The sequence below is a fragment of the Rhinoraja longicauda genome, chromosome 6 (assembly GCF_053455715.1).
Source record: "Rhinoraja longicauda isolate Sanriku21f chromosome 6, sRhiLon1.1, whole genome shotgun sequence".
Taxonomy (NCBI): domain Eukaryota; kingdom Metazoa; phylum Chordata; class Chondrichthyes; order Rajiformes; family Arhynchobatidae; genus Rhinoraja; species Rhinoraja longicauda.
Window position 1 is genome coordinate 53733317 of NC_135958.1, and position 17996 is coordinate 53751312.

General features: G+C 42.3%; 1 protein-coding gene across 2 annotated transcripts in view; it reads right to left on the reverse strand.

Annotated features, from left to right (window-relative positions):
* Positions 1-17996, reverse strand: part of tekt3 (tektin 3) — a 41643-nt gene that overhangs the window by 11091 nt on the left and 12556 nt on the right. For both annotated transcript variants that reach the window (XM_078401819.1, XM_078401818.1), the window contains exons 5-7: positions 13397-13540; positions 7679-7901; positions 2173-2327 (exon numbers count right to left, since the gene is read on the reverse strand). In XM_078401819.1, the coding sequence (XP_078257945.1) occupies positions 2173-2327; positions 7679-7901; positions 13397-13540 (522 nt within the window). The remainder of the gene's footprint in view (positions 1-2172; positions 2328-7678; positions 7902-13396; positions 13541-17996) is intronic.

A 17996-nucleotide genomic window follows, 5' to 3' on the forward strand; every position in this document is an offset into this window, starting at 1 on the left:
GGGTCTTTGATGTCAAACGTTTCTCTTTCCGCAGATGCTAACCCAATATGTGCATTTTCTGTATTATTTCAGAGTTACCATTCCTGCACGGTATTTTACATTTTTCCGTGGACTTGATTCTGACTGAGATGGAAATCATGAGGGAGAGATCCTGTATCGGAATGCCAGGATAATAAGTTCATAAGCTCATGAGCCATAGGAGAAGAAGCAGGCCATCCGGCCCATCGAGTCCCCTTCGTCATTCAGTCGTGGCTGATTTATCTTTCCATCTCAACCCCATTCTCCTGCCTTCTCCTCATAACCCTTGACACCTTTACCAATAAAGTATCTGTCGATCTCCATCTTAAAAATATCCAATGACGGCCTCCACAGCCGTCTGTCGCAATGAATTCCACAGATTCACCACCCTCTGACTAAAGAAATTCATCTTCGTCTCATTTCTAAAGGTACCTCCTTTCATTTTGAGGCAAAGGCCTCTGGTCCGAGACTCTCCTACTAGTGGAAACATCCTCCCCACATCAACACACCTTTCTCTATTTGGTAAGTTTCATTGAGATTGAATAATGTTATTGTTTGATACATTTTAATCACCTTTGAGATTAATTTTGTATTCCTTCCAATTTAATATTTATAAAACACGAGAAAGGCCTCAAATAATGCCTTGTGTTCATTTCTAAGCCCCACCATTTAGGAAGGATGACAACACCTTTGATAATTATACACAGAGGCTGCAGGACTGCACCTGATAACCTTTAGGCAGAAAGGTAAAGAGGAGATTCGATGGAGATGTTTATGGACAAAATAAAGAACAACTAATGACACCATTGCCTGAAAATTAATCACAAAACACAGATTCAAGATCATTTGCAAAAAAACGTGACAAGAGGACCCATATTTTAACAAGGTGAATTGTTGTGATCTGAGGTAGAATTCTTGAGACAGTGGAGAACATTCAAAAGAGAGCTGGATAAATTCTGGGAGGCAAGAGAGTGACAAGGCCAGAGGATCGGAGCAGGGGCGTGGAACTAATTGGATGACACAATTGAAGGCTTTCCGGCCTTCTTCAGCGTTGCATCATTTAATTCCTTCAATTAGTCTTTTTTTTTTTAAAGTGTCTCAACTTGATTACGTGGCTCTGTGTTTATGGAGATTATATGGATTGTGGTGAACAAGGAATCGTGAGGCTGGGGCAAGGTGAATGAACCAGTACGGCTTCTTCGTGCTTTCATGCTAGTAAGATTGGTAGTATCTGGATGGTTACTTGGCAGGTGAGAGGGTCGGAGACTTTTCAAGAAAGAGAAATGCATTACTTTGTTGTGGTTTTGTCAGAAGGAACTGCAGATGCTGGTTTACACCAAAGATAGACACAAAGTGCTGGAGTAACTCAGTGGGTCAGGCAGCATCTCTGGAGAAAAGGAGTAGGTGACGTTTCGGGTCGAGACCCTTCTTCAGACTGAGAGTCGGGGAGAGGGAAACTAGAGGTATGGAAAGGTACAGAACAAATCAGAGCCAGAATACTCCAAATTGGAACATTGCGGGCTCCGTGGCCATTGATGCTGGCTGGCTCTGATTTATTCTGTACCTTTTGACACCGTCTAGATTCACTCTCCCCTGACTCAGTCTGAAGAATGATTCTCTATTCCTTTTATCCTGAGTTGTTATCTGATCCACTGAGTTACTCCAGCATTTTGTGTCCATCTACACTGAAGAAGGGTCTCGACCCGAATCGTCACTCACTCCTTCTCCCCACAGATGCTGCCCGTCCTGCTGAGTTACTCCAGCTTTCTGTGTCTATCTTTGGTATAAACCAGCATCTGCAGTTCCTTCCTACACATTATTGTGGTTGCTGCTCAGCTGACGTGTAAAGACTGAATGTGATGTTTCGGGTCGAGACCCTTCAGACTGATGTCAGGGGAGAGGGAGACACATAGATAAGGAAGTGTTGGGTATGAAAATGGGACAAAGGGAATCGAGATCAAGGAAAATGTAGAATAGATCATTGTTAGCTGGGAGAAGGTAACAACAAAGCAAACTGAGATAAAATGTTGTTGTAAGACTGGTAGGAGAACTGGGAAGAGGGAGGGATAGAGAGAGAGGGAAAGCAAGGGTTACTTGAAGTTGGAGAAGTCAATGTTCATACCACTGGGACTGAATCATTATTTTGTGACTTACTGAATTTGTACTGGATCACGGCAGAGCTCCACGTTCGGTCTCCGTGTGCGCTCATCAAGACGGGTTTGAGCGACTTTCAGAGGTCCTTCCTTGTCTCTGATTGCTCGCTTGATGTGCTCAATTGTCAGTTCAGTTTGGAAGATTGTTTGAAGAGTCTGCATGGGCAGAGACGACACATAAGGAGGGAAATCATGAACTAGGCCATGCAACTTTTGCATGTTTTATATTGTATCACAAAAATGTGTTCGGAACCCACACTAGTTGGTTTATTGATCTTATTGATCTTATCGATAGCAAAACGTGATGAGATCTACAGGAGGCGCTGCCTCAAAAAAGGAACAGCCAATGTCATCAGACCCACACCTACCTGGCCACACTCTCATTTCGTTCCTGCCATCGGGAAGTAAGTACAGGAGAATGACAACCATGATCTCCAGGTTCAAGAACAACTTCAGGCTCTTGAACACTGCACTGCACTCACCTCAGCAATGTAAATGTAAAAAACCTTTATTGTCACTACACAAAGTACAGCGAAACTATGACCTATGGACTGTTTTGGGTCGCACTACTGTCCCCGGTTTTGCAGTATTATCATTATTTAATATCACTAAGATTAATTTATTGTATTATTGATTATTATATATTTATTTGTGTGTTCTGTAAATGAGCATGTTAAGATGCAGCAAGACTGAATTACATTTTTCCATTACTGCTACATATGACAATAGAACACTCTTGTCTCTTGACGTCTTGGACTATGTTCTTCTTCTGTAAGAAAAACTAAGCGACTAGGCTTGTATACACTGGAATTTAGAAGGATGAGAGGGGATAAGATTATTAAGGGCTTGGACACGTTAGAGGCAGGAAACATGTTCCCAATGTTGGGGGAGTCCAGAACAAGGGGCCACAGTTTAAGAATAAGGGGTAGGTCATTTAGAACTGAGATGAGGAAAAACGTTTTCAGTCAGAGAGTTGTGAATCTGTGGAATTCTCTGCCTCAGAAGGCAGTGGAGGCCAATTCTCTGAATGCATTCAAGAGAGAGCTGGATAGAGCTCTTAAGGATAGCGGAGTCAGGGGGTATGGGGAGAAGGCAGGAACGGGGTACTGATTGAGAATGATCAGCCATGATCACATTGAATGGCGGTGCTGGCTCGAAGGGCCGAATGGCCTACTCCTGCACCTATTGTCTATTGTCTATGTCAAGATGATGGACTGGTATTTTAGTTTTCACGATACTCGGGAGAAATAATCACCAGCTAACCTTGGGATTGTATTGTTCCATATTTGTTTCTGTTCAGACTTTACATATGCAATCTGTAGGTCAATAGAGGAGATGATTACATTATTTTCTCTCTACAACTATTCCCCCTTCAAAATTTGTGAGTTTATCATAGCACAAGGTGGTTGCAGGGCTAATGTTAGATTAATAGGTTGATACCTTGTAATACGTTGGTGGCAGTGGGTAAATAATCTGCAGATATTTTAAACAAATCCATTTAACAGCCAGCCCTTCTGCTGTAATGTACCTTTTATTGGAGATATTTATATATGTTATTCAGCAACATCAAAGTTCCAAAAGTCAAGCATAACAGTTTAAATGTAATTAAACGTGTTGTTAAGTCTTTCACAGACTAAGAGATAATGAAAGAGAGAAAAAGTGCATGTCCCTTTAATTGTTCTGTATGCTTCTAATCTCCAAATGTTACTGTACTTTGGGCGGCACAGTAGCGCAGCGGTAGAGTTGCTGCTTTACAGCGAATGCAGCGCCGGAGACTCAGGTTCGATCCTGACTACGGGTGCTGCACTGTAAGGAGTTTGTACGTTCTCCCCGTGACCTGCGTGGGTTTCCTCCGAGATCTTCGGTTTCCTCCCACACTCCAAAGACGTACAGGTATGTAGGTTAATTGGCTGGGTAAATGTAAAAATTGTCCCTAGTGGGTGTAGGATAGTGTTAATGTACGGGGATCGCTGGGCGGCACGGACTTGGAGGGCCGAAAAGGCCTGTTTCCGGCTGTATATATATGATATGATGATGATATGATACTTATCCCCACTGCATTCCATCCTTTTTTCTTAAACACGTTCTATGTTTATGCTTGTCTTGGTAGCAATGTGTCTCAGTTCATCTTTGAATTGAAACTTTTCAGGACCAAGCTCTCTCATGCTAATCCATATAATTTGATTTGTAAACTTAAATTTTTATAAACATTATCTTGAGAGGTAGATTCATAACATTTCCCCGAAATATATAAAGATATAAAACGTGTAATTTTAGAATCTCAGAATTACTGATAATACTCGAATGAACAAATATTCAATACTTAGCATGAAAATATCTAAAACTGCACTTAACAATATTATAAATAAACAGATAGGGTCATCGAGTGTGGAAACAGACCCTTCAGCCTAACTTGCCCACTCCGATCAACATGTCCCATCTACACTTGTCCTGCTTGCCTGTGTTTGGCCCATATCCCTCTAAACCAGTCTTATCCATGTACCTGTCCAGGGAGATGGGCCAAACAGGCAGGTGGGACAAGGGTAAATGGGGCATGTTGGTCGACGTGGGCAGGTTGGGTCGAAGGGCCTGTTTCTGAGCTCTATGACTCTAGATCCTAAATTGTCATGCACTCTATGTGGAGAAGAAGTGTTAGAAATAGATCTGGTTGTTTTAATGTATCATTCTGAACGGGTGATCGATGGTCAGCATGGATGTGGTGGGCCGAAGACCTTGTTTACATGGTGTATCTCTAAACTAAACTAAACTTGTAGCAACACAGAACACATTTAATAAAAAGGATGGAATGCTATGATTGACTTCTACAAGCAAAGTTAAAACACGAACAAACTTAAAGATGATGCAAAGAAAAATGTTAAGAGATCACAACATTTGAACCCTGTTAAAAAATTGTTAAGACATTATAAATATGACTTTTAAATGATCAGCCCTCTAGAAACACGTTCACATACCAAAAAGCAACTGAAATATTTAAAATAACTTAAATAACTGAGAAAAGAATTCCTAAGATAGACAAAAAGAAGCAGGAGTAAATCAGTGGGAGAGGCAGCATCTTTGGAGAGAAGGAATGGGTGACGTTTCGTGTCGAGACCAGACCTGCGTCTGCACTTCCTTCCCACACAAAAATAACTCCTACCTTCCTCCCAGCAACCGAACAGTTGTAGCCTGTCACAGGTTCATTGAGAAGACATACCAGCCTGAGAGCTCGGATGGATGTGGGAGTATGGACTCTTGGAGAAGACTAGCACTGAAACGCAATGGCAGCCACAGTGGGCAGCGGGAGGTAGAAGTTGGCTCTGCCAGCTTGTGACCACCCCAGTGCTGGAAGCTTAGACGTCCAAAGGGACACCCAAGTTATTCCCAGTGCAAGTATCGGTGACATTGCAGATGATCTGGCCACCATCACGCCTCAAGATATTTTGCTATGTGCTATAAAAATAAATACGCATTTTCATTGTCCTGCAGCATTAAATGATCCCCATAAAACTGAAGTCAGTAGGAATCAAACCAAATGCTCTGCACCTTTTTGGAGTCATGGTTTGTTCAGATGAGAAAGATTGCACACATTTATAGATTTTTAGAGTTTCAGAGTTACAGCGCGGAAACAGGCCCTTTGGCGCACCGAGTCCGCACCGGCAAGCGACCACCACGTACACTAGCACTATCCTACACACTAGCGACAATTGACAATTATTACCAAAGCCAATGAGCCGACAAACCTACACATCTTTGTAATGTGGGAGGAAACCGGAGAACCTGGAAAAAACCCACGTGGTCACGGGAAAACATACAAACTCAGTACAGACAGCACGCATAGTCAGGATCAAACCTGGATCTCTGGCGGTGTAATTCTTCCACTGCGCCACCATGCCGCCCTCTCATATTCTCAGAGAGAAATGTCAATTGGGCTGAGTTGACAACATTGAGGAAGCAGTCCCTTTCTGTCTGGCAGTAAAACATAGGCAGCGTTCTGGTTGGGACTGATGAGCGAAGTGAATCTATTGCCCGGCAACAATCATCTCCAGTGACAGAACACCTAGCCACACTCATTCAAATTATTATCGTTGTTGAATTTTCACAACGAACATTCTCTGATATGCCACGCAGCACACACATTAGGAGTGTGATTTAACACTGTAGAAACAAGGAAATGCAGAAGCTGATTTATACCAAAAATAGACACAATGTGCTGGAGTAACTCAGTGGGTCAGGCAGCATCTCTGGAGAAAAGGGTCTGAAGAAGGGCCCTGACCCGAAAGGTCACCCATCCTTTTTTTCTCCAGAGATTCTGCCTGACCCACTGAGTTACTCCAGCACTTTGTGTCTTTGTATGATGTAGCACTATCTGTTTATCTGGACAATTCCTAAGATGATTAAAGAAACTCAACGCCATCGGGGACAAAGTAGTCTGCTTGATTGAGCTCCCAATTATTACAGCTATATCCATTACAATTAACATTCATTCAATCTCCTGCTGCGAGCAAAAAGTGGGTGCAACATAGCAATTCATTCAGACTTTACAACAACACCTGCCAAAACTACTACCTTTGCCACACAGAGGGTTAAAGGCAGCCACATCCTGTTGGGGAATTATCACCATTCATTCATCATTTAATTAAAGGGATATATTCCTAGGAATTATTTTGTTAAGTGAATTTCCATACGTCAACAAGGCTAGGTGAAATGCATCAAGAGATTTTGACAAAGTATTCTGATGTTTAGGGAGTGGAGAATAGCTTTTTTAATTCTAGGATGTTAGGTGCCCAAAAGACTCAGTGTGAAAATTCATAGATCAAATGTAAGTTGAGGAATGTCTCTAGTCTGTTTCTTTATTCTTACTGGGAGCTTCCAACTAAACAACCCTATGGAGCAGGGTAGGATCAGGAGTGATTCATCCAAACTCCAGGCCAAATATCACCATAGATAGTTTGGTGTTTGGGCAGTTAGCGTGGCTTCACCACAAGGACTGTAATGCTTCAAGGACATTATCCCAAACTTCCAACCTACCTCACTGCTGACCTTGCTCATTACAAAAAACAATCTGCACTTCTCTGTAACTGTATATAGCACTATTTTCTACACTTTGCACTACCTGTTGCACTTGTGTGTGGTTTGATAGTACTTGTACAGTATGACTTAACTGGATAGCACGCAAACAAAGCTTTTCACTTGGTATATATGACAATAATAAACCAATACCATTTTTCTCAAGGATAATTAGAGATCGACAATGATTGCTGGCTATAACAGGAATGCAGACTTTCTATTGAAGTTCAGAACAAAAAATAGCCACTCAGTACACTTCAGTATTGAAATGTCTAGAAATCTGCCCTTTTGGTAAAATAATGCTATATTTATGATATTAACTACATAATTGTCCATATATTTGGACAGTGCACAGATGCTTTTACATACCTTATACTGCTCCATAAAACTGAATGATTAGGGACCCTTATCAGAAATATTAACCTGAAGCCTATATTTACCTTAGCAAGATGTATCTGCAACTTATTTTTGGCATCACTTGTCTCGGAGATGCGGTTTGTCAATGAAGTATTCAGCGTATTGAACTGGTTCCACATCTCACTGGACGTTAAGTTGAGGAGATTTTCTATATCATCCCGGACTTTAGCAGAAGTGACCCGTTCGTTCTGTGACCGTAAAATGTTATTATCTGTGAACTTGGCCCAGGTCTCTGGAATTGAAATTCTGTTTGAAAGAAACGTTAAAATGTTTGCAATCAGCTTCTTTCTACCTGCACTTTCTTATTGGCAGCTAGAAGTTCATTCCGTTAGAAGCACTGAGAAACCAGATAGATATCTCAGATCTTTGCATTAGTTTTCAAAATGTATTGCATTGACCACAAAGCTTTACTGTTATCAAAGTTGGCCAACAGTACGCTTAATAATTCATATCAGTTGTCATATTTAGCAAAGCTGTCACATTTAATTTTAAATCTCATTGGTAAATTATTATGCATGATAGATAAATACTGATTTTGCATTAACAGGTGAAATCGGTCCATTACCAATATGCAGCATATCCGACTGCAATGGATGCAGCTTTAAATACAGGAATCAAGGAGCTGTCCTTTCAAATGTCCATGTTGTTTCAATACACTGGCAACAAGGATGGAGTCCTCACCTTTCATCCCACCAGCCTTCGCATCCAACACATCATCCTCCTATATTCCGTCATCGCCAACGTGGTCCCACCACCGGTCACATCTTCTCATCTCCACCCCTCTCCACCTTCCACAGAGATCGCTACATCTGCAACTCCTTACTTTACTTATACCTTCCCACCCTAAACACCTCCTTCCCAGCTACTTTCCCCCTGCAACCGCAGGAGATGTAACTCCTGTCCCTGAACCTCCCCCATCATCTCCACTCAGGGACCCCAGCAGTCCTTCCTGGTGAGACGGAGGTTCACACGCATCTCCTCTAACCTCATCTACTGCATCTGGGTTCCCGATGTGGCCTCTTGTACATTGGCGAGACCAAGCATGAACTCAGCAACCTCTTCGCTGAACACTGACGCTCGGTTTGCCAAGGCCTACTGGATCTCCCGGTTACTAACCATTTTAACTCCCCTTCCCATTCCCATTCTGACCTTTCTGTACTGAGCCTCTTCCATTACCAGAGTGAGGCCACATGCAAACTGGAGGAACAGTACCTCATATTCCATTTGGGTAGCTTACAACACAACGGTATGAACATTGAATTCTCCAATTTTAGTAACTTCTAACAACACCCCTCTCCCCCATCCCTTTCTCGCCTATGCCCCACCTGGACTCACACGTGTTTCTCCCCTCCCCCGCTTCCTACATTCCTTCCTCTGGCTTCACAATTTGAAACTCTTCAATAATTCCATCTCACACCTTCTGCATTAATCTTCGGCCTTTATTCCAAATGTCTGTCTGTCAAAACCCCCCCACCTCACCAATGTCCACATATTACCTACCATACTTTGTCCTGTCTCTCCTCGCACCCAGCTTTCTTCTCCACCCCCTTACAATCAATCTGAAGACGGGTCCTGGCCCAAAACATCATCTATCCATGGTCTCCAAAGAACAGGATGGCACAGTGATGCAGTGGTAGAATCGCTGCCTTGCAGCGCCTGTGACCCAGGTTCAATCCTGACTATAAGCGCTGTCTGTATGGAGCTTGTACATTCTCCTTGTGACCACGTGGGTTTTCTCTGGGTGCTCCGATTTCCTCCCGCAATTTAAAGACGTACAGGTTTGTACATTAATTGGCTTCTGTAAATTGTCCGTAGTCTGAAGGATAGTGGTAGTGTATGGGACACTAGTGCTGGTGTATAGTGGATAGTGTACAGTGCTAGTATAGTGTAGGTCTGGGCGGTGCGGAATCGGTGGGCCAAATGGCCTGTTTCCACGCTGTATCTCTAAAGTTTAAAGTCTAAAAGTACAGATGTTGCCTGACCTGCTGAGTTACTCCAGCACGTTATGTCCTAAAAGGTGATGGGATCTTAATTTAACAATTTATTTAAAATGTGGTAATGCCAACAGTGCTATCTCCCTCAGTATTCCACAGACATGTTTCTGTTCTAGTGTTGGTCTTGAACCTGCAACCCATTGATTCTGAGGCAAAAGAATACACTCTGTAGTAACTATCACCCAACGTGAAACTGTTAAATGATGACTTTCCTCTTGGAACATTAGACTATACTTTAAAGTTTCGAATAAAGCACACTTGGATGAGATACACCAAGGAACACTGTAGCTAATCTTGCCCCAGACTGTTACCAGATTCCTTATAAACTGATGGAGGGAGATTCTTCAAATGACAAGAATTTAATGTGAAAATAAGTAAGCTCATTTATATCCATTCAGAATTGAAAACACTAGTTAAAAGCACACCACTTTATAGTATTTAAATTACCCATAAGATCATAATCATAATAATCATAATCATACTTTATTAGCCAAGTATGTTTTGCAACATTTGAAGAATTTCATTTGCTATACAGTCTAAACAAACTTGGCTAATAAAGTATGGTTATGATTATATTAACAGCTTTTGTAGATACATTTAGAATAAGTTGAGGTATCTTTGCAACTTCATAGAAGAACTGTCTCGGTTTTGCATGCCAAATTTCGTTTATATTATGCTTTCTTAAATCTCCTGATTACTCAACCAGAGACCGGCATAATTAAGAATCTTTGTTCAGATCAGACAGCAGCTATTCAAATAGATGTTTGACAATTTCATTTTTCAGCCTTAAGGGCCAAAATAACACATCCATTGGTATGGATTTCAATGTAGAAATTTCCAGGGCAACTAATGGACACCATGTGTAACTCTAATTTATACTTAGGAATTGTGGTCATTAATATGTAGCACAGAGGCAATTTGCACATCTGTTTTAAGAATCTGAATCTTTATAAAGTTCACACAAAGAAACTGTAACACCTGTGGAATAAATCAAAGAAACAACAAGGTTTGATCAAAGGGACAACCTGACCTTAATGTCGAAGAAAGATGTAACTGAAATTTTTACCACATAAGCCTGAAAATATCATTATAGACTTGAAGGCCTGGATAGAGTGGATGTGGAGAGGATATGTCCACTAATGGGAGAGTCTAGGACCAGTGGCCATAGCCTCAGAATGAAAGGATGTACCATTAGAAAGGAAATGTGAAGGAATTTCTGTTGTCAGAGGGTGGTGATTCTGTGGAATTCATTGCCACAGACGGCTGAGGAGACCGTCAATGGATATTTTTAAGGCGGAGATTGACGTATTCTTGATTAGTAAGGGTGTCAGGGGTTATGGGGTGAAGGTAGAAGAATGGGATTTAGAGGGAAAGATAGATCAGCCATGATTGAATGGCGGATTAGAGTGATGGGTCGAATGGCCTTATTCTGCTCCTAGAACTTATGAACTTATGAATTCACAATGTACTCTCCTTGACCCTTACCATAAGGAATTACTACATCTAAACAAGAGCACAATACAATAACAAGGTCTGCAGTCATGCAAGAATGAAAGGATTCATGTGTAATAAAGTGTAATAAAGTGAAGACTTTGTTTTTATTGCCAGATTGCCAGGCAGATAAGGTGTGTAGGAAGGAACTGTAGATGCTGGTTTAAACCGAAGATAGCACAAAACGCTGGAATAACTCAGCGGGACAGGCAGCATCTCTGGAAAGAAGGAATGGGTGACGTTTCGGGTCAAGACCATTCTTCAGACTGAAAGTAAAGGGAAAGGGAAACATGAGATATAGATGATGATGTAGAGAGATATTAAAAAAATGAATGAAAGATATGCAAAAAAGTAACAATATTTAAGGAGACAGTCAATGGATATTTCTAAGGCGGAGATTGACGGATTCTTGATTAGTAAGAGTGTCAGGGGTTATGGGAATGTCTTGAGAATGGCAGATAAGAGTTGTCAGGCAGATAAGAGGTGATCTAGGTATCATGTTGGGCACAGACATTTTGGGCTGAAGGGCCTGTTCCCATGCTGTACTGTTATATGTTCAATGTTCTATAGTATTTCTTCAAGACTAGCATGCTTCCAAACACCTTTGACAATTTGACTGAATGTATGCCTCCACTGTGCATAGAGAATGAAAATACTAAAAGTAAGGAAATAATGTATAGCTGGGAATTGTCTTCATCCTTTCACATTGATGTTTTTAGAGTCGCCCAACTATACAGCACGACAACAGCCCACCTTGTCCATGCCAACCAAGTTAACATGCTGAGCTAGTCCCATTTGCCTGCATTTGCATTGTCCTTTCTGTCCAGCCATCTGTCCAAAGGTTTGCCTAAAACATTCCCACATCGACTTTCGTTAATAAGCCATTTTAGGTCATAATTTCATAAGTTTTTGGAGGAGAATTAGGCTGTTCGACCCATAAAGTCTACTCCGCCATTCAATCATGGCTGATCTATCTTTCCCTCACAACCCGATTCTCCTGCCTTCTCCTCATAACCCTTGGCACCCGCACTAATCAAAGTCAACGAGACTACAATTGTAATCATTGTGACTAACATGCATTTAGGCATTTAACACACGAGGCACGGCCAATTTACATGAGATTTGTAATTATGCAAACCTTCATAAAGAAGATTATCCATAAACTGGAATTTCTTCATTTAAAAACCTTTAAGGTGAGAGGGGCAAAGTTCAAAGAAGATGTGCGGGTCAGGTTTTATTTTACTACTAGACCATGTTGGGCCCAAACCTCTCCTGCATTGGTGCAGCACCCTGTCCCTCCCCCCCCTCCCCTCTCTCCTCAACCCGCCCTCCCCTCCCTTCTCCCCCACTCCCCCCTTCCCCTCTCCCTACCTCCTCCCCTCCCCCTCCCCTCCTTTTAAACTTAAAAATGTGAATAACTTTAAAAATATAACACCGATTTCAATAAAACTACTTGCATTATCACTAAAGTGACAATGAAGAGTAAGGTGGGCCTAAAATTGTCGCGCTATCGTGTACCGTTTTGGCTGAAGTTCAGTCACAAACAAGATAACAAACGAGAGTTTTAGTATGTAGATGGTGTGCCTGAAACGCGCTGCAGGAGGAGGTGATTGAAGCAGATATGATAGTGGCATTTAAAAGACCTGTGGGTAAGCATATGGATATGCAGGGAAAGGAGGGATATGGGTTATGAGCAGGGAGATAAGTGATGGTCTTGGCATCATGTTCGGCACAGACATTGTGGGCCTTTATACACTGGAATTTAGAAGGATGAGAGGAGATCTTATCGAAACGTATAAGATTATTAAGGGGTTGGACACGTTAGAGGCAGGAAACATGTTCCCAATGTTGGGGGAGTCCAGAACCAGGGGCCACAGTTTAAGAATAAAGGGTAGGCCATTTAGAACTGAGATGAGGAAAAACTTTTTCACTCAGAGAGTTGTGAATCTGTGGAATTCTCTGCCTCAGAAGGCAGTGGAGGCCAATTCTCTGAATCCATTCAAGAGAGAGCTAGATAGAGCTCTTAAGGATAGCGGAGTCAGGGGGTATGGGGAGAAGGCAGGAACAGGGTACTGATTGAGAATGATCAGCCATGTCACATTGAATGGCGGTGCTGGCTCGAAGGGCCGAATGGCCTCCTCCTGCACCTATTGTCTATTGTCTATTGTCTATTGAAGGGTCTGTTCTTGTGCTGCACTGTTCTATATTCTAAAAAAGTAACAGCTCAGCAACTCCTCAAATGTTGTTATATCTTACGTGGCATCCATGCGATCCGCCCCTCTGTAGTAGCCGATGCCATCAGATGTGTTTCGTAGTTGGTGGCACCTGCCGTCAATTCTATACGCAACGTTTTTATCATTGATATCCCGCTCCAGCTCATGCTGAGCTCCTCTATTTGATCTGCAAAAACGGACAACCTTGTTGTTTCAGTACTGCAAAAATAAGAAGCAAATTGGGGGGGGCAAATAAACAGTACCACATAGAGTTTGGAAACCTGGAGTATAAACAGAAAAAAAGCACGAGGGTCGAAAACGATAATGATAAGGGGGAAGTCTTTTAGGACCGAGATGAGAAAGTTTTTTTTCACACAGAGAGTGGTGAATCTGTGGAATTCTCTGCCACAGAAGGTAGTTGAGGCCAGTTCATTGGCTATATTTAAGAGGGAGTTAGATGTGGCCCTTGTGGCTAAAGGGATCAGGGGGTATGGAGAGAAGGCTGGTACGGGATACTGAGTTGGATGATCAGCCATGATCATATTGAATGGCGGTGCAGACTCCTGCACCTATTTTCTATGTTTCTATGATTCAAGTTGATGACATTTTATATGTGTAGGAAAGAACTGCAGATGCTGGTTTAAATCGAAGATGGACACAAAGAGCTGGAGTAACTCTGCGGGACAGGCAGCATCCCTGGAGAGAAGGAATGGGTGACATTTTATACGTAAGTCCCTTTCAAATTATAAAGGTTTCTGTGCATAAGCATCAGGTGATTTCTATATTGGGAGACCAATCCACAATATCCGGCTCATACACAACTTTACACAATCTCCTGTGCCCAATCTGGATGTGCAGCTATTTCTCCCTCACTCCAAAGGGCGACACAGTGGCACAGCGGTAGAGTTGTTGTCTCACAGCACCAGAGACTCAGGTTCGATCCTGACTATGGGATCAGTCTGAAGAAGGGTTTCGACCTGAAACGTCACCCATTCCTTCTCTCCTGAGATGCTGCCCGACCTGCTGAGTTACTCCAGCATTTTGTGAATAAATACCTTCGATTTGTACCCGCATCTGCAGTTATTTTCTTACACTGACTATGGGAGCTGTCTGTATGGAGTTTGTACTTTCTCTCTGTGACCACGTGGGTTTTCTCCGGGAGCTCCGGTTCAATCCAACACACCAAGGTTTGTAGGTCAGTTGGCTTTGGTAAAATTGCAAAATTGTCCCTGGTGTGTAAGATACTGTTACTGAACGGGATGATTGCAGGGTCAGCACAGACTCGGTGGGCCAAATGTCCTGTTTCCGCGCTGATCTGTCTAAATTCCCACTGCCCCCTTTCCCCTTCCTCCCTGTCCCCATCCACTAAATCACCTTCCCCTGGTTTTACTTTTCACGCCTCTTCTCTCCGTATCTCGGTAATTTGTCTTTTCATCTCTAGCCTTTGTTCACCCATCTGCCGATCAAGCCCCCCTCATCTGTACCCACCTATCACTTGCCAGGCTCCGTGTGCTCCCCCCCACCTCTCCTCCAACTTTTTTTCCCACCACTATAATCAGTCTGAAGAAGAGTCCCAACTCGAATTGTCGCCTGTTCATGTCCTCCAGTGATGCTGTCTGACCAAGAGTTACTCCGGCACTTTGTGTCTTTTTTTTTGGTTGTAAACTAGCAGCTGCACTTCCTTGTGTCTGCATTTTTTTTTACACAACCTCCATCAGCAGTCACTTCTTTCCCACAAAACCGAAAAATATGTAGATATTGGAAAACTGACAAAAAAAAATCAGAAAATCCTGAAGGCACCCAGCAAGCAGCTCAAGCAAGCATTCCTGGCTGGGAGAAACAGAATTCACTTCCAAAACGAGTGGTATTCGACTGACTGCCTGGATTGGTGCCTGTGGCCCCCGTCCATCTGTACTTATCTGGAGTGGATACACACTGCCAAAACCTTCACTCCTAGGAGTCTGGCTGTGAGGCATTAGTGCTTAGTCTGTCCCGGGCAGTGTGTTGCCTTGCACCTCTTCTGATAAAGCTGCAAGGCTTTGGAACAGTTTCAATGGTACTTTATTTCTAAACTTTTCTGATAAACTATCAAAATTGCCACAATTATTAAAAACTCAATATGTTATTTCAAAGCACACTAACATACCCCAAGCAGTGGTGAAAAATGAGAACAAAACCTTTTAGGATGGTCAAAAAGGCCTTTAGTACATTGGGCTTCGTCAGTCAGAGTATTGAGTATAGAAGTTGAGACATAATTTTGCAGTTATATAAGACGTTGGTGAGACCGCATTTAGAGTATCATGTTTAGTTTTGGGCACCATGTTATAAGAAAGATGTTGTCAAGTTGGAAAGGGTACAGAGAAGATTTATGAGGATGTTGCCAGGACTCAGGCGTCTGAGCTACAGAGATAAGTTGAGCAGGCTGGGACTCTATTCCTTGGAGTGCAGAAGGATGAGGGGTTATCTTATAGAGGTGTATAAAACCATGAAAGGAATAGATGAGTCTTTTGCCCAAAGTAGGGAATCGAGAACCAGAGGACATAGGTTTAAGGTGAAGGAGGAAAGATTTAATAGGAAACTGAGGGTTAACTTTTTCACACAAAGGGTGGGGGGTTGTATGGAACGAGCTGTCAGAGAAGGTAGTTGAGGCAGCGACTATTGCAATGTTTAAGAAATAATTAGACAGGCACATGGATAGGACAGGTTTAGAGGGATATGGGCCAAATGCAGGCAGGTAGATGGGACATGTTGGTCGTTGTGTGCAAGTTGGGCCTAAGGGCCTGTTTCCATGCTGTGTGACTCCATGACCCTGAGTCTTTGTCTGAAACTCCAGATTCGGCATCCCAGTCAGACCAATTATAATGAAAAGGAACTGCAGCTGCTGGTTTATACCAAAGATGGACACAAAATGCTGGCAATCAGTCTGAAGAAGGGTCTCAATCCAAATCGTCACCAGTCCATGTTCTCCAGAGATGCTGCCTGACCCGCTGAGTTATGCTGGCTGTAGCAGATTCGGCATTGGAATGACTGGGTTAGACAATCTGCTCCCATGCCAGGCCTGGTTCAGAGGCAGGAATTCCCAGTGAAAGGCTGCCCTCTAAAGCTGTCATGCAGCTCATCCCAGACTTACAGCAGGTCTGCTGGACCCCAGTGACTGCGTCCAAAATTGCCAGCTACAGCCAGCATAATTCAGCCAGCCAATGTCTAAAGAAGTATTGCGACCCAAAACACGGTCTGTCCTTTCTCTCTGCAGATTCTGCCTGACCTGCTGCGCTCCAACTAGCACTTTGTGTCGTGGTTAAGATTCCGACATCTATGGATTCTTGTGTCTCCAACTTCAGAGATGATGGGCAATCAGCAGAACAATGATGACAAAATGTCATTGAGCCTGTACCCTTCTCTCTCCATCGAGAGCTATCTGACCTGTTGAGTATTTCATGCATTTTACTTCTTAAATATTTGTAAATTTGAACACAACAGTAAACTGCAGGCATTGGATGGGGTGTGTTTAGATGGTGAGATTTAGCCAAAAATCACAAGAATGTAATACGACTTTCTTGCATGAGTTAATTGGCATGATATTACAGTGGACGGTTTGATTAAGACTAATCGCTTGTTCAGATAGTATCTCCAATCAGGCAACATTTGATTCATAAAACTGGAGTCAGCCTGAGGTTATTAGATTAGTCTTGATGCTTCTATTAAATCATGGTTATTGTGTCTCATCTGGAAAAGAATATCGATACCAAAGTTCACCAAGAATCCTTCTGTTCTCTGTTGCTTAATCCTGAATAATATCTCCCCTTGTGTCCTTCTCTAATAAATCAGCCTGGAAGAAAACTGCACAGACATGAGATTGATCATCTAATGAAGGTAATTATCTTTACATAAGTGGTTTCTTCATTTCTTCAATTTCAAATGATCTCTGGGACGAGATAGATACAAAAAGCTGGAGTAACTCAGCGGGTCAGGCAGCATCTCTGGAGAAAAGAAATAGGTGGCTTTTCGGGTCGAGACCCTTCTTCAGATTGAGAGTCAAGGAGAGAGTCAGAGTCAGAGTCAGTTTTCCCCTGGCTCTCAGTCTGAAGAAGGGTCTCGACCCGAAACATCACCTATTCCTTTTCTCCAGAGATGCTGCCTGACCCGCTGAGTTACTCCAGCTTTTTGTGTCTATCTTTGGTGTAAACCAGCATCTGCAGTTCCTTCGTCCACACGTGATCTCAGGGAGAATCCAGACCACATGTTAGAATTGTAATCAGGCCTTCCGATCATAGTGCTGTGATGTATAATTGTGACTGGCAGGCTACAAGGATGTTTTAAGTTAAAATGGAGAGATGTAGGATTCCACATCTTACTAAAAGGTTTACAGAAATGAATAAATCTGGAAAATCAACCCATTGATAGTTCATAATTAACTAATGTTACATTATTCTTGAACCATGTTGGCTTAATCGTTCAGAAGTTATACAACTTGTGTTCTCCACTGTAAAAAATATCACAAAACGAATGTTTGTAATGAAATACAAAATTGGCAATCAACAAATAAAAAATATGAAAATATTGTTTCAGATATTCTACAGATGCACATGGCTTTTGAATGGCACAAGTAATTTACCATTCTAAACCAACAACAATTTTAGAGC